The following is a 27,143-nucleotide window of genomic DNA, read 5'->3' on the forward strand; positions in this document are numbered from 1 at the left end:
TTCCAGAGGTCCTGAGTTCAATTCCCAGCAACCACATGGTGGCTCACAACCATCTGTAATGAGATCTGGCACCCTCCTCTGGCGTGCGGGCATATATCGAAGCAGAATGTTGTATACATAATAAATAAATAAATCTTAAAAAAAGAAAGTATTAAAAAAAAGAAAAAAAAGAATGCCAGATAGCCACTCAGAAGAATGAAGTACAGGTATAAAAGATGTCTAAGACACAAGGTCTGGGGAGAATATACAGGAAGGGAGATGGGAAAGAAAGATGGGGTAAGCCAGGTGGTGCACGCCTTTTATCCCAGCACTCTGGAGGCAGAGGCAGACAGATCTCTGAGTTTGAGGTCAGCCTGGTTTATAGAGCGAGTTCCAGGGCAGCTGGGCCTATGGAGAGAACCCCTGTCTCAGAGAGAGAGATAGAGAGAGAGAGAGAGAGAGAGATGGGGTAACATTTGTATAAAATAAAGACATATTTCAGGGGAATCTATGTTGAAAGAAAGGAAAGGACAGACAGGAAATTTTTGGGTGTGTAAAATGCTGTTACTATATAAAGCATAAATGGGGAGCAGGTGGGAAATGAAGAATTGATTGTTTCTTCCTTAACCTGAAATTCTTCTGCACTTTTGATATGTGCTTGCGTTACACTGTATTACAATTTAAACCCTTTTTAAAAATAATAAGAAAGGAGAGGGTATATGGCTCGTTATTAACACCACTAGAGTCTGGGAAGAGATCACAGAAAAGCTATGCAAGCTTATTTCCGTATGTGTGCTCTGACCTCATGGAAAGCTTGGCTTCTAGCAGAATTGATATGGATACGTGCTAACTCAAGATGTTCGGAATAGACCAGACATAGCAGCACGGACTGTGTTCAAAAGCTGTTAGAGGGCAGCCCGTCCAGGGCCCAAATGTTGGGCAGATGGAGGTGTAAGACGCCTCCCAGCATGTTAGAACATGCCAAAGAGCACAAAGAAATGTTCTGTTCTGTGTAGCTTGAGTTCTTCATTTATAAGGGGTTTCTTCTCCTTCCTCCTCTTTCTTCTTCTTCTCCTTTTTGTTCTTTTTAGAGACATTAACTTCTTAATTATTTCTCCCGCTGCAGTGGTCTAATATATATTAGTTCTTAAGCTAAGGATTACCAAAATGTCTCTGATACTTGCTGTTGGTTCTCTCTGTGCCAGACACGCAAACCCTTAACCTGGTGAGGTAGCACTCCCACCAACAGCCAATCTGATCTTCAGAGAAGTGACGGCATCTGCTCTTGGCCCTTGGCCAGTAGGTGGAGGAGCCTCCATTCTGCTTCCGGATGGCTAAAGTTGTACGCCTCGACATTCTGACAGGGTGTCACATAAAGGCCATGCCAAGTGACTCTGGACCTCAGGAAGCCACGCTGAGTGCTTGTTCTTGCTTAAACAAACTTCTCCATAGTCTTGCAGTAGCTCAAACAGTGGTGACGAGGTCCCCACTAACTACAGATCCTTTCTGAGACCTGTACTCCCCACACCTGAATGTGCACGGTTTGGTTTTTACTCTTTTCTAATTTCCGAGGGCCATCAGTTCCAGTCTGTGGTCAGTGGGCCAAGTGGACCACATGGTGTCATTTACCTTCGTCTACACAGGGGTACTGGTGACTGTGCTCTCCTCCTTCATGTTCTGAAGAGCCTAACCAGATCACGTCAATCTCAGAGGGAAGACGCATCCCTAGCGATGGCTGGCAGAGGCATGGATCTGCTGTCTGGCATTGGCCCATTAGGGAGCACTGTCAGGAGTCATGCTTGGCTGTTTGGTCATTCCACAGGCAGGGACGCCCCAACCCATCCCTGATTCCTACCCTCAACTTGTAGGTATGAAGGTATGAATTAGCTGAATAACCATTTCATTTTCTGCAGAGTCCCTGATGGCTTTTTTTTTTTTGAGACAGGGTTGCCTGTGGCTCAGACTAGCCTTGAATTCCCTGCACAGCTGAAGATGACCTTGAACTCCCGATCTTCCCGCCTCCATCTCCAAACTGGGATCACAAGCCTGTGCCGTCAAGTCCAGCTGATATGGTGCTAGGACTGAACCAAGGGCCTTGTGCATGCTAATCAGGCTGCTACCTCTGGTCCCTGCTGGTGAACTTTTGAGATGCTGGTCACACATGTACTTACTTGATCATTCTGGGGTTTGGAAGACCAGGGACCACACGTGATCTTGTCTATCACTCTGAAGATGATCATCTTCAAGCACCCTGGCATTTAATGACGTCTTTGGTGGGGCTTGGAGTGTACCCCTTTAGTCCCAGCACTGTGGAGGCAGAGACAGGCAGATCTCTGTGAGGTCCAGGCTAGTCAGGGTGACAGGGACAGACCCTTTCTCAAATAAAATCCTTAAAAGCAAAAGAAAAAAAATTCTTTCTCCATTTTGCCACTTTGAAGTGGCTCTCTGTCCACACATTCCAGTACTTTCTCCCAATACTTCCTAAGGTCTTCTGCATTTCCATTTATCTCAATTCCCCTGTATTCTAGACGCTAAGTAGTATATTACCTTCCTCTTCATCAGGTAAAGGGATAAGGGGAGGCAGAGATGCTAACTAATTTCCTTAAGCCACGACAGTCAGTTTTCACCCATCTGTCTCTGTCCATGAAAGGCTACAGTGAATGATTGCCAGTTTGGTGTCAGGCTGTCTTCCAACTGCTGGAAAAGGAGGTGAGGTGGGTAAGGGCTCTGCCTCCGTGGAGCTGGTGTTCAGGCGAGGGAAGCAGACAGTCCTTGCCTTGCCCTGCCCGATGTGTGCAGCAGGCTAGTGGGACTCTGGGCTCCTGGACAGTCACTGGTTCTTCTGTCTCTGCTGCTCTGTGCTCTAGAGTAATGATGCTTCTCTCTCTGCCTCCATCCTTGTCACAGAAACCCTGGAGTTTACAGATTTGGGCTACTGTGCCCAGCTTTGTGTGGCTTCTGAGGACATAAACTCAGGTCTTCATGCTTTCTGCATAGGGGTTTCACCCATTGGAGACCTCCAGGCCCTAGAACTGGATTTGTTTTCCTGCTGGGACAATAATAGGCCAATGTGGAAGACTTCTGAGTTTTGTGGTGAGGTTGACAATCTTCCTTCCACACCATGGCTTGGTTGAACTTCCATGTTTAGCTTGAATCTTACTCTGGCCTGGCAGCACTGCCGTTTTCTGTCACACTTGCTTTTCCCCTGTCAGCTCTTGTGCCTGTATCACTCTGTGCTCAGCCATTTAGCACTCAGTATGCAGGTGGCTTATCATATGAATATGGTATTGGGGGCTTACGATTTCAGAGGGCGAGTCCATGACCATCACGGTGGCTGGCAGGCAGGTATGGTGCTGAAGCAGAAGCTGAGGGTTATCCCCAGGCAGCAGAGAGAGAAAGCCTGGGCTTGGCATGGGCTTTTGAAACTTCAAGGTTCACCCTCAGTAACACACCTCCTCCAACAAGGCCACGCCTCCTAATCTTTCTCTAACAGTTCCACCCGCTAAGGACCAAGAGCATTCAAATATAAGCCTAAGGAACCATTCTCATTCAGACCCAAGCCCCAAATTGAAGCACCATTAGTAAAAGCTAGGCTCAGAAATTGGGGTTCAACTTGAAGATCTGAAAAGCAAAGCAGCCAGCCATTGGCTCTTACCTTGACTTCAGAATAAAATGGCGATCTTGCCTCCAAGAATCTCAGAGTGAGACTCTCTGAGAGCTGTCCCCCCCCCCCCCCCCCCGTTTTATATTCCTTTCTAGGGCTGGGATTAAAGGCATGCACCACCGATTTCTATAGCAACTAGTGTGGCTACTGGGATTAAAGGTGCATGTCATTGTGGTTACTGGGATTAAAGGTGTGTTGTTACCATAACTTGGTCTGTAAGGCTGACCAGTGGGACTGTTTTACTCTCAGATCTTCAGGCAGTCTTTATTTATTAAAATATAATTGAAATGCCACTACACTAAGTGATTTTTTTAAAGATTTATTTATTTATTATGTATACAACATTCTGCCTTGATGTATGCCCCACGCCAGAGGAGGGCGCAGGATCTCAGTACAGATGGTTGTGAGCCACCATGTGGTTGCTGGGAATTGAACTCAGGACCTCCGGAAGAGCAGTCAGTGCTCTTAACCTTTGAGCCATCTCTCCAGGCCCCCACTAAGTGATTCTTATTACTTTTTCAGGAAACTCTTTACCTAATGCCAAAGAACTCAGACCCTTTGGATCCAGGTTCTCTCTCCATTTCCTTTCCGACATCTCCGTGTTTAACCTAGTCACCCTCTGTGACTGGTTTGTCTCTGTCTTCTTACAGCCTGGAAGAACAGAGACGCCTCTGGTTTTGCTCATGGCCTTGTGCCCAGTGTGTGTGCAAGCATCCATTGGTAAGTGTTAGAAGCCACAACAGAGGGCTGCTCAGGCCACACGGCCAGCAGCTACCCCTCCCCTCTCCCAGCCATACAGGAGAGCACTGGATGTGACCCTCTAGCTAATGGATCTCCAAGTGCCTGCACTTCTCACCTGGGGCAGGAAGTCTGCAGGCTCCAATGTGTCGAAGAGCCACCGCAGCTGTTGGTGTCCTACACTTTCCCTGCCACCTGCTGGGGAATCAGAAGGCCTGGTGGCAGGCTTCTGCAGAAAGCGTCCTCTTTCCTCAGAGACCTTTGAGAAGGAACCCTGATTCCTCTGCAGGACCGCTGCCATGCTGTCGGTCTGCAGCACTGAGGCCTGAGATCTCAGAGCCCCTGGCACGTTGTGGGCTCTCTGTCCATTCATAGCATCAGTTACTCTTACAGTAACCTTATCTCCAGTATTCTGTCTCAGGGGCCTTGAATACTACACCTGAGGTGTTCGAGAGACCCAAAGTATAGTCCCAGATGTTCCAGATGTCAGAGTAGAGGAGCCTCGGGAATGGTTTGCTTGAGGTCTCCGAAAGAGCAATGCGTTTCACAGATACCAACCACGCAGGGAGTTCTTCCAGATATTTCCATTCTCTTAGGGACAAACCCTTTCCCAGAGGAGACTCCTAGAGGCTGATTCACTGGTCCTTCCCGAACGGCAGAGCTGGAGGCAAAGCAGGCGTCCAACTGTCAGAAATAATAAGCAGCCAGCGGCAGCATGGGTTCTCCGGCATATGGGATGACATATGGATATTTACATATATACATTGCCTGACTGATAGTTCCAGTGAAAGCCTGAGAACCCAAGGACATGGCTGGAATTTAAGGGGCTGCAGACGATTTCAGGAAAACTAAATCTAATAGCGCTATTGAATATCAAACCCCCTTGACAAATGCGGAAGCTTCTTTTCCAGACCAGCTGTTTTCAGCAGCTCTTCTGGAAAGAAATTAGAAGAATTTGGGAATCCACTTGCATTCGTGGCCCTTGATTGTCCGTCTCCTCGTGACCCATGGTCCATTTCTTCTCCACCAGGACACTTTGCTGTGTCTTTCTTCTGCCTTCATGCGCATCTTCAGGAGGCATGGTGAGGGAACTTAGTCCCCTACATGGTTCGCTCCTGTGACTGATGAGGTGACCTTGCTGCACATTACCTGTGGCCTACAGATTTCATTCTTCTTCCCTAAAGAAGTACCTCAGGCTTTGGGTAATGTACCCAGCTCCAAGTTCACTAACCTCAGGCTGTGTTTTTCCATTTATTTAATGTGTGCGCAGAAGCAGGCGGATTTCTGTGAATTCGAGGCCAGCCTGGTCTACAAGAGCTAGTTCCAGGACAGGAACCAAAGCTACACAGAGAAACCCTGTCTTGAAAACAAAACAAACAAACAAAAAACCAAAAACAAAAAAAAAAAAAAAGAGGAAAAAGGAAAAAACTAGCTTGGCACTACCAATCATGTCTCTGCTTCCATGATCTGTTCAGGCAAGCAAGCTCCTACCTCCATGCCTTCCCCACCATGATGGAATGTACCCTTACAAGAGCCCAAACAACTCCTCCTTCCTTCGGTTGCTTTTGCCAGGTGTTTGGTCACAATGATAAGATAGGTGACCTAGTTCTGGGTGCTCCTGGGTAGCACATGGGTACAGCTTCAGGAAGTCTATTGCTTTCTTGAAAAAAAAAAAAAAAACCAACCAAACAAAAAACCCCACCAGACTCAGCTGCTGTCTTACCCTTTGACGGCCTTTTCTCTCTACCCTGAAAGTAGAGCCATGCTATAAGCAGAAGGGCTGTCCTATGAGCAGGTGCTGTTGGCACCATGCCTATTAACTCCCTGCCACTACCATCGACTTCCTACTGACAGACTTGAGTCTCCACCCGGAACATGCTAGAGACCCGAGAACAGCCTGTAACTAATAATAGATTCTCTGGAGGGCAAATAGCCCATCTTGCTGGCCTTGGATCAGACAACTCTAGATGTGAGTAGTCCCAGGAAGACAAAGCACCAAGTGCCCACAGCGGTAATCCACTCCAGAATGTTCTTGTATTGGCTTCCTTCTCCTTCCCGTCTTCCCTGCATTTCTAGAATCATCTCTAAAATTATGTCTTAGGAGCTCCTTCTAGAACCCAAATATGACATCTTGTGACCATGAGAATTAAAGCCGCACACAAAAATGGCAAGGAGTCTACGAGTCAAGAGCTCAATAGCAGGCCTGAGCCCTTGCACCATCCTTGGATGGCCTGTGCTGCAATTATCTGAGAAACAGTCTCCTTTTGGTGGCTTACCATCCCCAGGTTGCCTCAGCACACAGCCAGATGCAATTCTGAGGGTGTGAGGAACTCGCAGCTGACGTGTGTATTATTTGGACATGGCTAATAGTGCTGATGCTGCCTTTGCTAAGCAAACCATATTTCCTTATGCTGCTCCAGCTCATCCTCATGTGGATTCTACAACCAATTAGGCATCAACTCATCATCAGGTTCGGCGAATAAATGCTGAAGTGTGTGGTGGAATTCCATGCTGATCTTAAATGTACTCCTCTTTAAAATAATTGATATCAAATTCCATACACCCACCCTGGATTTCAAAAGTCAGGATCATCTTTTGCCACTGAAGGTCAGGGCTGGATCTTCACCCCACTTAAGTAATGAGCCGTATGTTCCACCCTTGCCTTTCTCCTTTCTCTGATGGTTCCATCACTAGCGTGAACACCACACTTCTCCCTGAGCTAATGCTTCCAGTTGCCAACGCTCGTGACCATGGCACACCAGGAACACACGCCAGTCCTCTGACCTCTGACTCATTCATTGGATCGGCTTCCCAGTTATGGAGAGCTTCACTTCAGAAGTGGGAAGCTGTGCTGTTTGGGTCCAGAGTGACAGTTACCTGCTGGTTTGCTGTGGGGAAGGTACCCACCCAAGTGTGGCTCATGGCACCACACAGACAAGGAGAAGAACGTTGAGTTGAAACAATCACACTGCATTCAGATACACCCTTGTTTACAATCATCAAGATGGAACTTCAGGGGCTGGAGAGATGGCTAAGCAGTTCAGAGCACTTACTGCTCTTAGAGGGGACCTGGGTTTGGTTATCAGACACCTACATGGTCGCTCACACCGTCCATAGCTCCAGTTCCAGGGGATTTAACACTCTCTTCGGACATTCTCAGGCACCAGGCATCCCATGCTGCAGACATACATGCAAGCAAACAGCCCTACACATACACACGAAAAGAGAGCAAACTGGATCATCCTTGAGAAGAAACCTCCTCTGTGGACTCAAACATTCCATTTAATGTACTACATTCAACTCTGACTTTTTAATTCAAGTTTTTATTAAAATAACGGCTGAGACACAAGTACTATCAAACAACACTCATTTCCTTGGTGAGACAAATCCATAAGCACCCCAAGTTTTCATGAGGCTGAGTATTGTCACGCTCCTGCCCAGGGGAGAAGATGTGGCTCTGGAAAGAGGGTACACTAGAGTTGCAATCACTGGTGTGGGGATGAAGCCAGCACTGGGCTGAGCTGGGTTCTAGACAGCAAGCATGAAGCCTCCTGGGATGGTCAGGGACCCAGCTTAGTCTGCTGTAGGGTGAAACCACATGCAAGGTATAGAGAAAGAAAGCATTGGTCCAAGCGCTCTCGAGGCTCGGGGACTGAAGAGGAAGTGGCATGTGGATGGGAATTGATCTTAAGCATGTGGAAAGGAGACAAAGTAGCAGAAGGGGGGCTTCTCACAACTGTCCCTTGGCAGCAGTTCTGATAATGTTTATATCAGTGTGTAGTGGACAGGAAATAGACCTGTGTGTAGTGGACTGGGCCTGACTCAAGAATCAAGCCAAAAAGTCAGACCCAGTGGCACATAAATTGTAACCGCAGTGTTTGGGAGACAGAAGCAAGAGGATTATTTCAAGTTCAAGTCCAGCCTACTACAAATTGCGACAAAGGCAGATGTGAAGGCCAGCACAGCACAGGAGGCTGGGACTGGAGGATAAAATCTGAAGCCAGGTTGAACAATATGGCAAGATCTGCTTCATAAAAAAAATTTAAATCATAATAAATACGGCTTTGAGGACTGGGGTTACCAAACTGCTATAGACAACAGGGCATCAGCTCAGAGCGCATGTGTGGAAAGACGTGAAGATGATGGAATCACAACTATTAATTCTGTAAGAACGTTGAAGTTCATTAAATGACAATACAAAATTCACAATATGGTGACAGACTTATTTTAGACACAGTTTGTGCTCAAAGGCATTAAAAAAATCTAACCTATAAAACTCAACCAGACAGAGATACTGACACCAGCTGGTAACAACAGCGAAGGTTTACAGACAGACGAGTCTGTGCTGAGTCCATCTATTTGATTAGACGCAGGACACGTTAACAAATGTCCCCTCACTCTGATAACCAGCTTTACTAGTCTGCCACGCCTCCTGGCTTTGACCTACCTTATGGTGATGGAACTTGGAAGGAAGGCTCAAAGCAGGGCAGTAGCTTTGGCCACCAGGTAGGTTACCACCGCTGGTGGGATCAAGTCCAGGCTTAGTGCATGTAGGGAAATGGACCCCATCCCCAACTGCATGCCCACTGGTTAGTTTATGGTGCCTGGGTCTTGTTAGATAGCTCAGGCTGGCTTAGAATTTGCAATTCTCCTGCCCCTGCCTCCCATGTGCTGGGGTTGCAGGTGTGTCCTACCACACCCAGTGCCTGTTTTATGTTTCCATGACAACTGGCCCAGGCTACAGTAGAGTGGCCTGCATGAAATATGAGAATTTACCCAATCGTTTTGGTATTTTCCATTTTTGCAAAGTACTATTTTCTTAAACTCTGGTCATTAAATTAAAGTTCAAGACATTAATGTCCCTTCTAGGAACATGTGGTGTAGAACCAGTATTTAAGGCAACAAACTTCATTGTAAGAAGAGATCCCAAACCTGCTTTATCAGGTAAGGGACTGCAGATCTGAGGGACATTCAGGAGATTGTGACCCCACAGAAGAGATTCTTAAAAATTTTAATTTGTCCAGAGAACGGTGTAAGAAGGGAAAACATGTTCTATAATTTAGGGTATGTTCAAGAGCCCTTGTTCTACAGCCAAATGTACAAAAACAGCTTTCCTTAAAGAAAGACACATCTCTGAGCCAAGGCAAGCTTTTTGGTTAAATGATTGGTAGCTTTTGTTTGGCTCTGGAGGTTTCCATGGAAACAGCCTGAGAGATAGAAAAGGCAGCATTACCATATTATCCATATGCCAGCTGATCACACTGCACACTGATTCGTTCACTCTGTCCAGGGCAGAGGCGTCATATTTGATAAACCTGGACAAAGGCAGGCACTGAGTTCACTGTTACACTGTCAATTTCTGTCATCCTCTGCTTGTTTGACACTTCAAATTCAATTCCAACGAACACCCCCTCTGCACATTCCCTCGGGACCTTCTAATTCAAGCAGTGCTTCCACAACTAGAAGCCAAATGAAGAGAAGCATCTCACTGAGCTCCCCGGCCACGATGTTAAAATTCTACAAGAGCTTCCTGCAGCCGAGGAGATGATTGTGAAGATTACTTATAATCAGTCCTGTCATTCTTGGCCAGGCGGGAAGTGGCAGCTTCAGTGCTCACTGTATCCAGATGAGCCAGGTGGCACTATCTGTCATTTCCCACCTTACGGCTGGATTATCTGTTTTAATACAATAACTCACCGAACACAATGATCTCATCTGAGTTCAGGTAAGTGCTTCTAGAAAGGCTACAACGGCAGCCCTCACTCAAAAGGACACATTCAAAGAACAAAAACTCCAGCAATGATGAGTTTCAGTGAGACTAGAATAGGTGTATCACCTTTAGCACCAGGTTGAGGACCACAGAGGGCAGGAGTGTTGCCGAGCTTGCTCTAAAGTGGATTCTTCAGTTCTCAACCCAAACAGAGCTTGCTTGGGAATTCAGTACTTTTAAGAAAAGGAAGGAAGCCCGAGACAATATTAAGAAGTATCAAAATTAATGATTTGAAAGAGATGACTTGACATCATTCTTGCTCACAAAACACTGAAAACATTCTTCCTTGGGGACACTGAGGCCAGCCTCACTGGACTAAAGGTCTTAGTAAGCTAAAGACACGATGTACTCCCAAGAAGGACACATTTCTCACTGAGAATGTTTTTTCTTTTCTTCTTGTTTTCTTCTTCTGTTTTTGGAGACTGGGTATCTCTAAAAACTATTCTGGAACTCACTCCATAGACCAGGCTGGCCTTGAACTCAGGGATCTGCTTGTTTCTGCCTTCCTGAGTGCTGGGATTGAAGGTGTGTGCTACCTTCAATGGTAGTGAGAATGGTTTTCTAATGGCAATTTACTCTCTGGACGTGTGTAACACAGTAGTGCTCACTGAAAAGATCTGGCCCAGCACATGGGGCTGTTCACTCCTCAGGGCAGGGCATCTCCACGTGTGGCACTGGTGTAGACAGCTACAGTGCAGAATAAAGTCTCAAGAGAGGGACCAAGGGTCTAGTGCAAGGCTGACTCACAGGTGCGACAGTTAGGAAGTGTTGGGCCAGACACGACTCGCTGAGAACAAATCCCTCATTTTTTGATGTGTCACACACGAGCCAAAGAAAAACTGTAACCAGAAAAGAAGCCTCACTGTGTTAACAGCTCAGGTAGTTTTCAGTCTTAGCACACATCACTCCAGCAACCTTAAAGAAAATGACCAAATATCAGAAAAATATTGCCTTTTCACAAGGACTTTGGCAATTCATAGTCTGGTGTGCTTAAGGTTAAAGAGAGGACCCTGGTCATCTTACCCTGGTCATCTTATAATAATGCTATTCTTCATAGCAGGCTCCTTTCCTGAGCACTGGGCAAGCTGTCAGTTGTCACTCAGCAGTGAGTGCTGCCCTCAGCAGGTGCAGGCTCATCGGATGTGCTGAAATTGCTGCTGTCTTGAGAATCTGTCCCAATACTTTTGGTCTCTGACTGAGGGTGGACAGACACCTGCACTGCTATCTCCTGGCCTTGCTCACTGAGAGAGCCGTCATCTGAATCCCCACCAGGTGAGTTACTGCGTCCCAGCTCTGGGTTAATCACATAGATGCCACCTTGAGCATCCAAGGCTGGCCTCTCCTTAATTCTCTCTCCCATGTCATCAGGGTCATCCACTCGCACAGCCTCAAACATTTCCTCAACAAAGGCCCGACAGTTCAGAATGAGGGGTGGGAGAGGGACACTTCTGGCCAGTTCTTCAATGTAGCGGGCAAACTCCATGGTCTTAAACTGGGTGACCTTGGCAAGCTCCAGGGTTTTGGCTGAGGTGATGATGGGGATGCGCTTTGCTATCTCAAAGGCCTTCTGGAGCTTTTCAGCTCCTTCAGTCCTGAAGAACTCATTGATGGCCTTCTCAGTCTTTCGGAGATGGGTGCTCATCAGGCACAGCCGAGTGACATTCAGGATGAGTGTGATTGTGAAGGCGATCAGGCAGACAACCATGTAGTAGACACTCATGTCCCCAGAGGTGAAGATCACACGGAGGGTGACTGAGTAGGAGGCATGAGTTGGAGAGGTGACGACACACGTATAGAGCCCACGGTCATCAAAGGCTACATTGGTAATATTTAGGAAGTTGTCAGAAACCAACCATTTTCCATCTAATAAATCCAACAGAAACAGAAAAAAAAATTACAGAAAAGATCAACTGCTTTGCCAATATTCACTTTTTCATAAAACTATCGTAGCTTGTCTGTTAGACTCTACTGTTTCAATCATGCTAAAAAATAGAAAGAAAGGAAGAAAGAAAAGCAGACTGTCATGTCTGACTAGGATTCTATCAGCATAAAACAAGTAATGAAAATTGATCTTCCTGACCATCCATCCTAAGGCCAATATTTCCTTCTCATAGCCAGACACCAAGCATCCATATAGACCCAAATGATCAGTCTTTCAAAGACATGCTCATCCATGTGTGTGAGTCTACACCATGCTGAAGTAATAGGGGCAGCGGGGCTGCGTCCCCAGCACCCCGGCTGCCTGCTCGGCGGCTAGCTTATGCTCTGAAATAATTACACGGACACTGTATTCTTTTAATCACTGCTTGGCCCATTCTCTTCTAGGCTAATTCTCACATATTAATTTAGCCCATTTCTAATCATCTGTGTATGGCACCCCAAGGTGCGCTTACCAGGAAGATTCTAGCCTATTGTCCATCCTGGGTCGGAGCTTCATCCTGGGAGCAGGGCATGGCGTCTCTCTCAGGCGTCTGCTCCCTAGAGGAGAGCTGCGAGTCTCTGAGCTCACTTCCTCTTCCTCCCAGCATTTTGTTCTGTTTACTCCTCCCACCTATCCTCTAACCAATAAAATGGGCCAGGGCAGTTCCTTTATTAGCCAATGACCTTCCTCCATCATTTCCCCTTTTTCGGTTTAAACAAAAAAAAAAAAGCTTTAACTTTAACATAGCAAAATTACATATAACAAAACAGTTATCAAGTAAAAGTTACAATAATCTTTATCATAACTAAGGAAAACTATAACTATAACTAACTATTCTTAACTCCATCAAAGACTCCAGAAAGATACAATACTACCTAAGCAAACAAGAAAAAAGCAACTTTTAAAACTCTAGAAATGACAGAGACATCTCGCTGCCGTGGCCTATACATTTTCATACATGAGACAGACATGTCTCAGAAGTATAGACATGCTTATTTATGGGTAATAGGCTATGGGCTTCTATCTTGATTGAAATGTTGCTTATTTTCCATCACGAACTCATATGACAATGTACCAAAGTTATTTTTTAAAAAAACTCCTAGCATAGGGCCGGAGAGAGAGAGTTCACTGGGTAAAGGCACTGCTCACAAAAGCTGATGACCTGTGGCACTGAGCTGAGCAGCAGCATGCTTTCACTGCTCCCTGCCTCTTGACTATGGCTGTCATGCAAGCAGCTGTTCTGAGTTACTGCTACCGGCTTCCCTGCAACAACAGACTGTAACCTGGAACTGCGGACTATAACAAACCCTTTCCTCCCAAGCACCTTCTGTCAGGGTTTTTACTATAGCACGGAAAAGAGACTAAGGCAACTATACTTCCAGTGTGTGGTGTTGGAGAGCCAACCTGTGTTTGCTAGGCGAGGATTGAGCACTGAGACACACTCCACTGCTCAGCAAATGGGTACTTGAGATGGAGAGAGCATCTGTCTCCTTCTATGTTTCAAGAGCGTTTCCTGAAAGGTTAGCTAATGGGGCGACTTCTCCATCATTTTGGTTTCATGGTAACTTCCCTTTGAGGTACTTTGTAACTCAAGTATTTATCACAAACATCTGTTTTTTTGTTTTTTGTTTTTTTTTTTTTAAAGACAGGGTTCCTTTGTGTAGCCCTGCCTGTCTTGAAACTCATTCTGTAGACCAGACTGGCCTTGAACTCAAAGATCTGCCTGTCTCTGCCTCCTGAATGCTGTGACGTCCCACTACGACCTGGCTTGTTCGTTCGTTCGTTCTTTCTTTCTTTCTTTCTTTCTCTGTTGTTGTTTTAAAGACTTATTTTTATTTTATGTATATACATGTTTTGCCTGCATATATGTCTATGTACATGAGTGCCTCAATGCCTTAGAGGCCAGAAAAGGGCATCTGGTCCCCTGAAATTCAAGTTACAGATAGTTGTGGGTTGCCAAATGGATGCTGAGTCTCTTGGAAGAGTAGCAAGTGCTCTTAAACCACTGAGGCACCGCCTCAGGTACTCAAAGATCTAACAGAACACTAGTGAAAGAATTAGTCTAGATTAAAATGTGCACCAAACGAATTCATACAAAGAATAAAAGCCCAATAAAAGGTAAACCTTGACAAAATTATCAGTGTACAATTCTTTTAAAAAAATATATATATGTAGTGTGTGTGTTTGTGTGTGTGTGTGTGTGTGTGTGTGTGTGTGTGTGTGTGATGTACATATGGTCCACACACCGGTATATATGTGTGGACATCAGAAGACAACTTGTGGAAGTTGGTTTGCTATCTCTATGATGTGGGTATAAAGTTGCCAGATTTGATGGTAAGTGCCTTACTTACTGAGCTACCTTGACGACTCGTCACTGTGCAATTCTTATAAAATAAATAAAGATTAGAAGACAAACTTTGCTTTCAAGCAAATTAAAATTAAATTAAAAAAAAAAAGCTGAAGGTGGGCATGATGGGGCATGATAATAATCCCAGTACTAGGAAGTCAGAGGCAGGATGATATGGAATTCAAGGTTATTCTTGGCTACAGAGCACCTGGTGACCTGAACTATGATGCTTTGCCCAAAACAAAACAAATGAACAAAAGAAGTAGAAGGAAAACTCAACAGGATGGAAAGCAGCTTACTGTCATATGACCACCTTATAAACTTATACCTATCCTTTTTTGTTCAAGGATTATAATTGTTTTGCTCTTTTGATAGGTATAATACTTCAGACCTTATCCCTTCGCCAACCCCAGGATCAAACCCAGAGCTCTGTGCATCTAGGAAAGTGCTCAACCACTGAACTGCATCCCTAACCCCCTTTGAAGCAGTCCCCTTGACATCTTATCTTGGAGAACTCTTGCTCAGCATGTCCTAACCCCCAAAGCAGGGTTGAGTCACCTGGCTGACCACAACAATCCTATAGGATTACCTCTGCCATGTAGCCGCCGTCCTTTTGAGTTGTACCAGTGGACATCTTCATACTGATCCATCGTGAGAAGACACTCCAGGGAAACGTTTGTTCCCTCTTTGGCTATGATGACATCATCACTAGAGTAAGAACGTGCTGGGAGTTCAAAGCTCGGGAGAAATGATGCATTGTGGGAACTATGATTTGCTCCCACATCTCCCAAAACCATAGCAGCTGGCAGGAGAGTGACCACCACTAAGATGGACAGACAATGATGCAGCTTCATGGGAAAACCAAAAGCAGTCTTCTTTAGACTTGGAAAACTCAAATGTGGCTATGCTGAACAGGATCACAGTGAATGACTTGCTGCCAGTAGAAGGGTTTTCCGAAGAAGTGGTCCAAGAGTGTTCTGAGGCTTTCACAATGAAAAGGAATGTGGAGGCCAGCCTAAGAGAAAGCCACATAGTGTTTAAATTGAGATCCATCATGGAATAAAACTGCATGCCCCAGAAATGAATAGACATGAAACCAATTCAGTAACCAGTGTCGACATCACCCCACAGAGGTGGAGAAGCAGTGCTGAGCCAGGCACCAGCAGACTTCCATCCCAGTCAAACCTTGTTGCCAGGGCCCCCATCTTGACAAGCAGCTTTCTCTGGGCTTCCACTTTCTCACCTGCCCTCTGAAGGGAAGGATGAGAGACTCTCTAAGGATGCTTCCGGTTGTAAACGCTGAGATTCCCTTTCACTTGGAAAGTTTCTATGCAACAGGGAGTCAATGAGAGCTGAAATATAGTTTAACAATCTTTTATTTCAACCTGCACCAAAACCATATGCTATATCAGTATGTAAAGCAGCTGATATGCCTGATTCATTACCATGGGGATCAGAATCCATGTAATCCAACTACATACATGGATTAAACAAATAATTCAGGGACATCTGAGGTAGAATCTGGTTTTGTTAGGAAAAAAAAACAAAAAACTGTGTGACCTGACTCTTGAGTCTATACATCTCCCTCTCAGAATGCTGTACAAAAAAATTATCATCTTCTTTACAACTAAGAGACAAAACAGAATATTTAATAGCATGTACAATTAACAAATTTTGAGGATGAAGTCTAACAAAATTGCTACCTTGAGTGTGCAGTTGGTAGAAACAATATACTACTACAAGGAAAGGTATTAGATTTGGAAGAAGAATAAACTATGACTAAAAAGCAAAGTAAGAGTCTAGCCTGAGTCCAGGTGTTTATGATTTTCTTCTAGCTAATTTGATTCCCCACTTTAAACCACCAGCTTGCAAGGAAAACGTCAATTTACACTTCTATAAATATGTGGCGAGACTGCTTTATTTCTTGTCAAAGTCCAAGGTAATTAGATTTGGAGATGACGTTTATCTACGTTTATACTTACAGGAAGGCTATTTAATCCAGAACATAAAAACCAATGGGTCATTGTATATTGTCATTAAACCCTTCAAGTCTGAATTACAAGTTTAAAATGTCATTTAATTTTCATTAAGGTCTTGAAAGACTGGATGAATAATGACAATAAAAAAAATCTCAAACTTTAAAATTTAAGGATAGACTATTAAAATAAAACAAAAACTTCAGACTTTGGCTCTACAGGATAGATTAAATGTGTTTACTTCCATTTCCTCCTAAAAAGCCTACTAAAATGACACTGACAGAAACAGCTTTGGGCACTTAATAAATGATTTAGCTTAATTTATAGACTTCACAGTGATAACGTGTTGGGTTGGATTATGCCAGAAGGTAATGGGAGAGTCTGGTCGAATAACTGAGGTGACAGCACAAACACTGATGAGGACCAGGAGCCAGGCTCTGTGCTAGGATAAGCTTCTAACTCTTGGTCACTGAAGATGAGCAATATCTGACAGGCATGACTTTGTCCTCTTTCTACACTAGCAGTTCTCCTGGCAAGAGTTCCAAGCTTTCCCCGGGACTTTGACAGGGAGTCCCCCAGGTTCATCTGAATCAAACTTTGAAATGTCATTCACTCCGCTGCCATATTTTTTACTATTTACTAAAGCAAAACCTTTAAATCCACTCATTTTCTTTTTGTGTATTTATTTTAAAGGGAAACTGTATACCAACCACTTCGGTGGATAAAATCACCTGCATGATTGAATATAAAATGACTCACTCCAGAATTATTGCCACCTGCTTCAGGCTCAGAGATGGACACCCACTGTCTCTGTGGTCTTGTGGTGGGGACGGCTGTGGCTGCAATCTCAAGGCCAGTCATTGCCCAATGTTGTGTGTCAGAGGAAGATCTGTTCCCAGGCTGTGTGCTCTCGATGCCCATTCCACAAGTGAGCCATGTGACGACTCTAGTCTTTGACCTCTTCGATTCTTGTTGTTGAACACGTATCTCCTTTACTTACCCTAGTCATTGTAATCCCCGGGTCTATCTGTGATTTCATGTCAGAACCAAGAACCCAACCCAGTCTCCCTGAGAGTGAGTGTCCAGCATTTTCTGCCTCCTGAGTTTGGTCATGAGATGTACTTGTCATTACAGCTTGTGGCTCTCTCCTGTACACCCCTTGACCAATAACGCCTCTGCTCATTGCTTGTGCCCTGGCCTTCTACCTGAGCAGTTGTTTTTGATCTGCCCATCCCTCAGATCTACTGCACTGTTTACTCTCTTGGGAAGGCAGTGAGTATAGCTCCCCATTCTGTGTCCTCCTGCATTTCCCCCTTGGGGAGCACCAAACACAATGTATGTCCTCAGCAGGAATGTGGCTAGATAAGAAGGGGTCCCCAAGCTGAAACTCGGTGTTGGTGAAGGCAGGGAGGAAGGCGGTGCAGGGTAGGCGTGAAGCAGAAGTGGTACAGACTGGAGCTGTGAGGAGCTTCTTGGTTTGGAGTTTGTTTTCCCTACAAACATGGTGGGTGTCCATCTCTGAGCTTGTACCAGGTGGCAGTACCTCTAGAGTGAGCAACACTGCATTGTTGCTTTATTCTCAAGTGTACAGACATTTTTCAAAGGGATTTGCAACTTCTTCTTTACCTGGTACTAGAAGAAAAACAAGGAAGTAAAAAATAAATCACTAAATTCAGGAATTCAAACCCATCTAAGTATTATCATCACCCAGAGAGCTGATTTGGGCTTAGATTGGCATCCTGGGTAATTTTGAGGCAAGGGTCCCTGGACTGACATCAGGCAGCACCAACAGCTCCTCTCCTCTCTGACAGCCCTGCTAATGGTGCTCCAGACTGTTGGAAAACGTCCTTCCACGGAGCTGAGCTGTCACATTCCACCCTGGCTCTGGCTTCCTCTGCACTGGTGCAACTGAATACCTGCAATCTGATAAAGCCAGAGTGGCAGAGGCGCACAGTGCAGACTTGAGCCCAATTTCCTGGATGGGCATTCAGGCCTGGATTCTAACCAGCCCTTTAGTTTTTACAAAGGACTTAAAGTCTGTGTCTTTAAAGTAGGAAAAACAGTAGTAGCTATTCTTACAGGAGAGTGGCAACTACAGTAATTCACGTAAAACAGAGTCTGGCAACAACACTCACTAAGTGCACTCTAGTTAATACTGTTGATGGTTCTTTAGATGTGCTTACACGCATACCACCTGACAGCTACTCCATGAAGCACTTTGACTCAGAATACCACACAACTACAGAATAATCTGGTGTGGGGAGGCATGGTTTAAATTTCAACTTTCAATTCAAAATATTGCTTTTCTTACAGTCTCACCACAAACCAGTATCTTGCAATAACGTGAGTCAAAATTACCTATATGTCACATTACCTGTGCCCTACATTTGGGGCAAGGAAGCTTCTTTATGATCCACTTATCCTGTGGGTTCTCCTTTTAAGTCCTGCTTCTGTTTGCCTGGGTCCACTGTTGTGGTCCAGGGCCAGCCCGGGCCTAAATTATTTTTCAGACCAGTGTGGAGGTGTGGGAATAGAGACACAACTCATATGACTTTATTGGGAGGGAGTTTTTAGGGATCCTTTATGAAATCCTGAGTTTACATCCTGAAAAAATCACCGGCTGAAAAGGTCACTTCCACACCTTTCCATGCCCATTTTGTCACGTCTTCCTATCTATGACTGCTCTGGATGTCTGCTCTGTCATGTAGACTAAATTAACACCTCTTTCTCAGGCGACCTCCCAACTTACAAAGGAGCAAAACAGCATTAGCATATCCTGGCCCTTTGTTTAGGATGTCAGTATGTCTCAAAAGGCTAGGTGACCACCTTCTGTATGGTAGGTATAAATTGTGGCCTAAAATTCTGGCTGCCACACAATGTAAAAATATGGGCCTATATAATATGGCCCCTATAGTCAACCCTTTAGTTAAGTAAGCTAACTGAAACCTTCGTTCTTGAGATTCAGGGTGGAGGCATTTGGGGTTATTTGAGAAGAGCAGGCATCCAGGGATTGAGACAGTTTGGTTCAGTCTTCCTACAATGGAAAGCTGAGGGCAGGACAAGAGGGATGAAGAGAAGATGGAGGAGGAGGAGGAGGAGGAGGAGAAGAGGCTCATACATGCTGCTTTGGTTCTTACAGAACTGCCTGGTACCAATGACTTTTTTTTCTTAAAGCAATAAACATCCTTATTTGATTTTATTCAAAATTATTACCACAAATCATTAAGGCCAACCTTGCAAACAAGGAAGCAAATAGGGGGAAATGGTTAGGTAAAAGAAGGAAGATTAAGCCTTGTAAAACTAACAGGAGCACAGCTGTGATCCTTGTTTTCATCCTTCTCCAACACCCCCCTGCAACCCGCCCCGTTCCTTTGAGACATGGTTTCTCTGTGTAACAGGCCTGGTTGTCCTGGAACTTACTCTGTAAAACAGGCTGGCCTTGAACTCACAGAGATCCGCCTGTCTCTGCCTCCTGAATGCTGGGATTAAGGTGTGTGCCACCACTGCCTGGTCAATTATTCTCTTTATACTACAGCAGCAGTTCGAACACTCCTTTCATAGGGGTTTGCATATCAGGTATCCTATATATCAGGTAGTTACATTATAATTCATAACATTAGTAAAACTAGTTATGATGTTGCAATAAAAACAATTTTATGATGGGGGTCACCCACAACATGAGGAACTGTATTAAAATGTTGGGGAATAGTATTTTAAAGTGTGTTTCTTTTGTTTATGCTGCATTTGTTTAATTCTGTGAAGCTGTGATTCTTTTTTTTTTAAAGATTTATTTATTTATTATGTATGCAACATTTTGCCTCCATGTATGCCCACATGCCAGAAGAGGGCACCAGATCTCATTACAGATGGTTGTGAGCCACCACAAGGTTGCTGGGAATTGAACTCAGGACCTCTGGATGAGCAGCCAGTGCTCTTAACCTCTCCAGCCCCTGAAGCTGTGATTCTTTGCCTGTCTAAAACACCTGATGGCCTAATAAAGAGCTGAATGGCCAATAGCGGGTTAGCAGCAAGGAAAGGCAGGGCTGGCAGGCAGTGAGAATAAATAGAAGGAGAAATGAGGAAGAGAAGGAGTACTGAGAGAACAAGGAGAGAAGAACACTAGGGGCCAGCTACCCAGCCAGCCACAGAGTAAGAGTGGAAAGATATACAGAAGAGAAAGGTAAAAGCCTAGAGGCAGAAGGTAGAGAGGTTAATTTAAGTTAAGAAAAGTTGGCAAGAAACAAGCCAAGCTAAGGCTGGGCATTTATAACTAAGAATAAGCCTCCGTGTGTGATTTATTTGGAAGCTGAGGTGGGCCCCCCAAAAGCGAATAAAACAACAATTAAAGGGTCAAAGCATTTGGAATTTGAGAACCATTGCACCTAGGGATGTTTTGAGAAATTGCCCTGTGGCCCATACCTGTAGTCTTTGTTTTATACTGACACAGCCATTTGCGTGGAGCGGAGGTTCACAAACCCCTTCAAAACAGGCTCTAGAGACACTACAGTCACCCTGAAGTTGGTCCTATGCCAAAGGGATCACAGCAGCCTGAACCTGACTTCATGCCAGGAGAAAACTGGATAAGACAACGGTCTCGAGTGTCCAGTCAGCACCAGTCACTTCAGACCAGCCACAGGCATCCTCAGGCCTTCTGATGTCAGCCATCAAGAAACAGAAGCAGGTGGGGGATGTTGAGCAGCTGGAGACAACAGTGACAAAAGTCTGAGAGCAGAGGGAGTGAGGGATCAGACACTCACGACTTATTCCTCATACGACACCTTAAGCTAGCTTCGGTGGTTTCTGCTACCTGCAACCAGAACCTCATCCAGTGACCATTCCTTGTCCTCGGCAGTGATGATGGAGGTTAGCAACTGTCGCTGCTCAACTCACAGCCTGACTTTACAGCAGTTAAATTGGGAACCCATCTCATATAGACTGAAGCAGCCAATGCTTCGAGTGCAGATCAGGTGAGTCAGACTCTATCTCGCACACTAGTTGAGAAGCTGGGGGAGGGGTAGGAATGGCTAACCACACACACACACACACACACACACACACACACGCGCGCGATGCCATGAGCAGAGCTGAAGGGAGTGCAACTGTGCTGCGAAAGCAAGAGAGCAGAGCGTTCATGAATTTCACGAGTGTGACCCACTTTTAAATTTGGCACTTCCAACACCATGCCTGTTATTCCAGTGTAGCAGCTGACACGTTAGGATCATGAATAAGCAGAAATGTAAATGATTTTACCCTAGAAAATCATTCTGAATATTGAGTATTATTTTTAAAGTCAGGAAGCGAGCCTTCACTGTCATGGCAGACTGCTTGGCTGCTGTTCCTGCCAACTTTGAGCAAAGAAATATTTCCCTTCGGCTCTGATTTTCAACAGAAGCAAACAAGGAAGCAATGTGGCTGACTTCCGTTCTGGGGGCTCAGTATTAAGTTGGCTGAGGAAGCTGCCGTTTGCAGAAATCATTCTGGGATCAGTCAAGGGGGAGAGCGCTGGTGCCCAGATGGCAATGTTTTCCACTCCAATTACAGCAGGATACTAATGTCTTACTCTCCAGAATTAACCGCTCCTTGCTGTATTTACAGTGCATCTGCTCTGTTCTGCCTTTAGTCACATGTGTAAAGTGGAGGCGCTCCTACAGATCGCCACAGTTGACACAGTGGAGGCGCTCCTAGCCACACAGTTGACAAAGTGGCATTCTGAGCTGGCTAGGAGGAAAGCACATGGAGAGCAGCTTGCATGTTCTCCATCCACAGCAAAGAGCAAACACAGTTGTGCTGCTTACCGCCAGTGTTGCCATGGGGATCTGTGATAGTACAAAGTTAGTTCTGGGGCCAAAGAGATGGCCCAGTGGGCACACTGTGCAAGCTCGAAGACCTAAGTTCCACCCCGGGACCCACATAAAGGTGGAATAAAGGTGCAAGGGGAGAACTGACTCTACAAAGTTGTCCTCTGACCTCCAAACATGCATCATGGCACACACACTGCCTGCCAGCTACATATTAATATGTGTCATGATATACACATATATATGCATACACACATACATATATGCACACTAACTAAATCTATATATCTATATGTGCATATACATACACACATTTTTAAAGTTATTTTATTTGAAGAGGTCGTTTTGCGGGCCATTTACTCAAGCGTTTCTAGTCTGTATTTCCAGTTGTATCCTGGAGCCCACAACACTACTTTCAGACATATGGGCAATCTCAACTTAAACATCAACATATTTTCTGGCACAATGAAAATCATCTGTGTTGATCCTTTCTGGAGCTTTAAGTCCCAGCATCATTCTGACTTTTATCCTTTCTGCCGCAACAGTGACTGTGAGTGGATGGCAGGATATCTGTGAACCAGCTTAGATCCAGGACCTCTCCATCCCATTTTCTTCTCTCTGCCGTCTGAAACTGAGCGAGACCTCACTGGTCTTTAACTCAGTAGATACAACCTCTCCTGGTAACCCCAGACATACTTGTCCAACATACACACAGCTTAGAGGGTATTCACACAATCCTTACAGTTTTGTAATGCCAAATTATAGGATTTTGTAGTTTAGAGGCTAGAAGAATGGGTTCTGGAGTTACAAGTACTCAGTCCTTGCTCTGGGTGAAGCCCAGGCTGGAAATGTCTTAGTTTTCACACCTAATGAATGAGGTTATTATCAGTAATCATCTTGGAATGTCTGGAAGCATGAATGTGGGCACATTATAAATACATGCTGTTGTTATTAGTATACTTTTTAAATATTTCCCAGTTAGGTCAACTGTAACTACCCAGATCACAATCCTTTTATCCCATCTGGGTGTAATCCCAGCTTAGCCTCCATCTTTGGAGGCCCCCTTCCCTGAGCCCGTCAAACCTTGACCCCTCCCCAGGAAAGGACAAGACCACTCCCACAGGTTATTTAAACTGCTCCCCAGAAAATAATCACGTGGTCTTCCCTCTTCCTCTTTGGTGGTCATGTCTGCTTTCCCCCCTCCACATGAGAGTGCATACGTCCAATTAAACCTGTATATCTTTTAATTTGGTTTGCTTTGGTCTGATTAGGATTATTTGCGTCGGTAGAGAAGCTCATTTTTAGGAATATTCCTAACACTGGGCACCACACTCTTAAGTCAATTTAACTCCTTGTGATCTACCCAAATACCGCCTTTTAAAGAAAGACAAACTCTATTAGGGGACTTTTCACTACCCAAGAGATAAGCTTAAAACTCCAGCTAGCACCTGTAACTCTCTAGAAGTTGAATATGTAGGCGGCAGTGCACACAAGCACAAACTGCTTGAAGCTGTACGATTGTTAGCTGTTCCTCTATCACTCGCTCAGATGTGCTCTGGAACTCTTAGTTTCCGGATCTGGAGGCTGATTCCATCATGATCCCTTTCTTTGCCTAAAACCGTACAATGTTCCCAGTCTGTGAACTTCAATTATGTGTCTCTTACTCTCCACTGTCTCTAACTTCCAATGTAATGTTCTAGTTTTAGTTGCTTTTTGCTTATCATTTCCCTTCCCCAGCGATATCTTCCCATGAGACTCTGCCTGCAATCTCATCTCCTGTTACTCAGGAAACCTACTTACCCAAACTCTCCCCCAACCTCCTTATTTGGGGTTTCTTTAGTCTCTAGCACCCTGAAAGCTAAATTTCAGTAAGACTCAGCAGTTTCCCTTCAGCTGCCTCTCTGCTCAGATGTCCATGATGGTAAGCCCAGTCTGAAAAACCTCAGCGTTTGACAGAGACCACTTTCTGGGGAAGGGTGCAACATACAGAGTTCAGATGAGCTTCAATCTGGAGAAGCAAAGGTGTCCGTTCAAAAACTTCCAACTAGTTTCCTGTTCTCAGGCTCTGAAAACTGTTCACGAAGATATCTGAAGAGGAGGAAACAGCCTTTTGTTGTTGGCTTATTTTCTTTAGGAGCGGCACTCCAGAGAATCTGATCTATATGGCTTTGCAAACTCAACTTTGAGAAAATACCAAATTAACCTATGGTGCTTGTTAAAGAAGTAGAGTTCTGGCCTCTCTCAGATGCACATTATAGCTGTACTGATTTACAAATCAAGCTTACGGTTCTGTTAATTGTCATGACAACGCTGTAATTCAGCAATTCCCACCTGTGGAACAGGGAGTCCTGGGTGTCCCTGACAGTTTCATGTCCCTGCTCATATGTGACAGAATTTTTCTAAAGGCTATACAAAGATGATATTCAAGAGAACATAGGGGAAAACAGACCCTAGCTGTATTCTAGAAAGCCAAGCATTAGAGAAATTGTATTTTTGTTGTTTTTGAGAAAAGGTCTCTCGTAGTCCAGACTGATCTCAAATTTTCACCCCAAGATAAACTTAAACTCCTCCTCTCGCCTGTATCCATCTCAAGTGTTGGGATTATAGACACCTGCCAGCACTTCCAACTGGAAAATAGTCTTTATACAAATGTCAGTTATCGTCTAATGAGCTTACTATTTTAAAATAAGCTATTTTTTTTGAGAGTGACTTTGATTTCCTAAAAGAAAATTACTGGTAGTTGTAACCTACATAAAAAAAAAAAACCCTTTCGAAAATCTTGTTAAGTTTAAGTGCAATGGATTCCCAAAACCAAAAAAAATTACAATTGTTGCTCTATTAATGACAATATGAAAAAAATAAGACAGTTACTAGCTGGCCAAGACACATGCCTATTCTGTACATTTTCCTTCACAAAAGAAAACCAGAAGAAATCCATTGATGTGGATTCCCCTATGTATGCTGTGAATACCATTGCTTAATAAAGAAATGGCTTTGGCCTATACAAGGCAGAACTTAGCTAGGTGGGGGAAACTAAACTGAATGCTGGGAGAAAGAAGGCAGAGTCAGGAGAAGTCATGCAGCCCCCCCCCCCCACCCGGTAGGAATCTTGCGGGTGAGCCATAGCCATGTGGGGATACACTGATTAATGGAGATGGGCTAATTTAGAATAGAAGAGTTAGCCAGAAATACGTTTAAGCAATTGGGCGAAATAGCATTGCAAATAATATGGTTTCTGTGTGATTATTTCAGGGCTGAGCAGCCGGGAACTAACAAGCGGCCTCCAACAACAATCCATTTTATACTTTTAGTTTATTTGTTGACCAGACACTTTTGTTTGAGACAGGATGTAGTTATTTAGCTCTAGCTAGCCTAGAACTCACAATGTAGCCAAGGCTAGCCTTAACTTGCAATTCTACTTCAAAGGAATAGGCATTTAGTAAGATCCCAGGTAACACCAGTGTACCAAAATATAAAGAATTATCATCGAAAGTAAAGGAAAATAGTCGAAGGGTTTCAGGAAGTGGTAATTACATCTGGACACTGATATAAGGGATTGACCAGAAGGAGGAAACCTGGATCCTTTGTTGTTGTTGTTTGTTTTTAGGTGCTAGAGATCAAATCCAGACACATGACAGGCAAACGCACTACCACTGAGCTATACACCACACAAGATCTGGACACTTGAAAGCAAATCTTAGCTTCCTTAGGCTTTAGGTGCCCCCAGTTTTACAAAATCGTGTTTAATGTTTTCATGATTCTGTCGGCGACAGCTCAGGGGCAAAGGAAGAAGAGCAACCCTGAAATTATGAGTCAAAAGGACGTCACCCACCTGCTTAGAGAACTTTAATTACTTCCCAACGAGTTCCAAATTAAAAGTCGAACTCCTTGTCACTGACCCGACAAGGACTCAAGTGCCCAGGTCTCTGTTCTACCTCCCTCCCTCCGCGCTGTCCCCCTCTGCTCCTTCCTTCTTTCCACTTCCTCACTCAGTTCCGCTCCGTAAAAAAAAAAAAAAAAGAAAAAAAAAACTTCGATAACGCATTTAGCTACTATCTTAGATGGCGTTGTTTTGACTTGTTTGTGGGCTCCCTTCCCCATCCCCTAAGCAGGGTCCTCACTGGTTTCCCTGGGGCGTCGCTGGCCCTCTCTAGGAGTCCGTAAATACTTCATGGCGGAACCCCACCCCCACCCCAGGCCTTCACGGACGGCGGGCAACCCCGCACCTTCCGCGCCCAGCCCCAAGCATCCCCCATCTCTCAGGGCGCTACCTGAGCAGAATAAACACTCACCTCACCGGAGTCAGCTCCTTCCGCCCCAGCGGATGCCTGACCCGGAAGCACTCCGTGAAGGCGACTCCGCCTCCGTACGGAGTTCAGGACTACTTCCGTGACCGTCGGAGTGGCGAGCTGGCTGCCGTAGCCTCGGTGAGGGGTGGGGAGTGTCGGGTCTGCGGGGCTTCCGGGTGAGGGTGGCGAGGGCTGGGGTCGCTGGGGTCACGGGTTGGAGGGCTGCTGCGCTTGCGGCTGTGTCCGGGGGTTTTCGTCAGTCTCAGGGGCTGAGGAGCTTGTTTACCTCAGGCCTGGGGGTGGGACCTGCGTGCGGGTGTGCGGAGACTGGAGACTGGCCTCGTTAGCCTGGGAGCCGCCGCTGCCCGCCGCCCGCCGCCCGGCCTCCTCGTCGCGCGGTCTGGCTGCGGCGCTGACCCCGGCCCGGCTCTCAGCCGCGCTGCCTCTGGGTAATGCGGTGGGGACGCGTGTGCATCGAATGTGTTCTGTCGTTCGACTTCTCCCGTCATCGGGTCTTTCTCTTCCAATCAGGGAAGCACACTGACCACAGACTACCCGGCAAACATTAAATAGTACTATTCCGTCCGTCTGGTATGTGTTTAATTTTGTTTACAGGGACGGGGAGGCGGGCATCACTACACACAGAATCTCGTCGCCTGGC

The 27,143-nt window shown here is 45.2% G+C and overlaps 2 protein-coding genes across 6 annotated transcripts in view; one reads left to right on the forward strand and one right to left on the reverse strand.

The window, feature by feature from the left end:
• Positions 1–7,614: 7,614 nt before the first annotated feature.
• Mfap3 (microfibril associated protein 3) lies at positions 7,615–26,528 on the reverse strand. Of its 2 annotated transcripts, none has more exons than XM_041665262.1 (3): positions 26,486–26,528; positions 15,009–15,434; positions 7,615–12,014 (listed from the first exon to the last, which is right to left on the reverse strand). In XM_041665262.1, the coding sequence occupies exons 2-3, from the start codon at positions 15,271–15,273 to the stop codon at positions 11,251–11,253; spliced, it is 1,029 nt and encodes a 342-aa protein (XP_041521196.1). In that variant the 5' UTR covers positions 15,274–15,434; positions 26,486–26,528; the 3' UTR covers positions 7,615–11,250. The 2 variants fall into 2 exon arrangements, with proteins under 2 accessions (XP_041521196.1, XP_041521197.1); XM_041665263.1 differs by lacking the exon at positions 26,486–26,528 and adding an exon at positions 24,181–24,281.
• A 38-nt stretch (positions 26,529–26,566) lies between these two features.
• Positions 26,567–27,143, forward strand: part of Fam114a2 (family with sequence similarity 114 member A2) — a 31,569-nt gene continuing 30,992 nt past the window's right edge. For 2 of the 4 annotated variants that reach the window (XM_041665701.1, XM_041665702.1), the window contains exon 1: positions 26,567–26,620. The gene's annotated coding sequence lies outside the window, so the exon portion shown is untranslated. Of the gene's footprint in view, positions 26,621–27,013; positions 27,074–27,143 lie in introns of those variants that run through there. The other 2 variants (XM_041665700.1, XM_041665703.1) reach the window with 2 other exon arrangements.

This window comes from Microtus oregoni, unplaced genomic scaffold (genome assembly GCF_018167655.1).
Source record: "Microtus oregoni isolate MIOR12 unplaced genomic scaffold, Mior012 000015F_ref0000493, whole genome shotgun sequence".
NCBI lineage: Eukaryota > Metazoa > Chordata > Mammalia > Rodentia > Cricetidae > Microtus > Microtus oregoni.

Excerpts from the sequence above, each read along its gene's own strand:
- Mfap3 (XM_041665262.1), bottom strand. The coding sequence starts at position 15,273 with ATGAAGCTGCATCATTGTCTGTCCATCTTAGTGGTGGTCACTCTCCTG. Across the intron at positions 12,015-15,008 it reads ACGGCGGCTACATGGCAGAG|ATGGAAAATGGTTGGTTTCT; the intron begins GTAATCCTATAG and ends TGGATTTATTAG.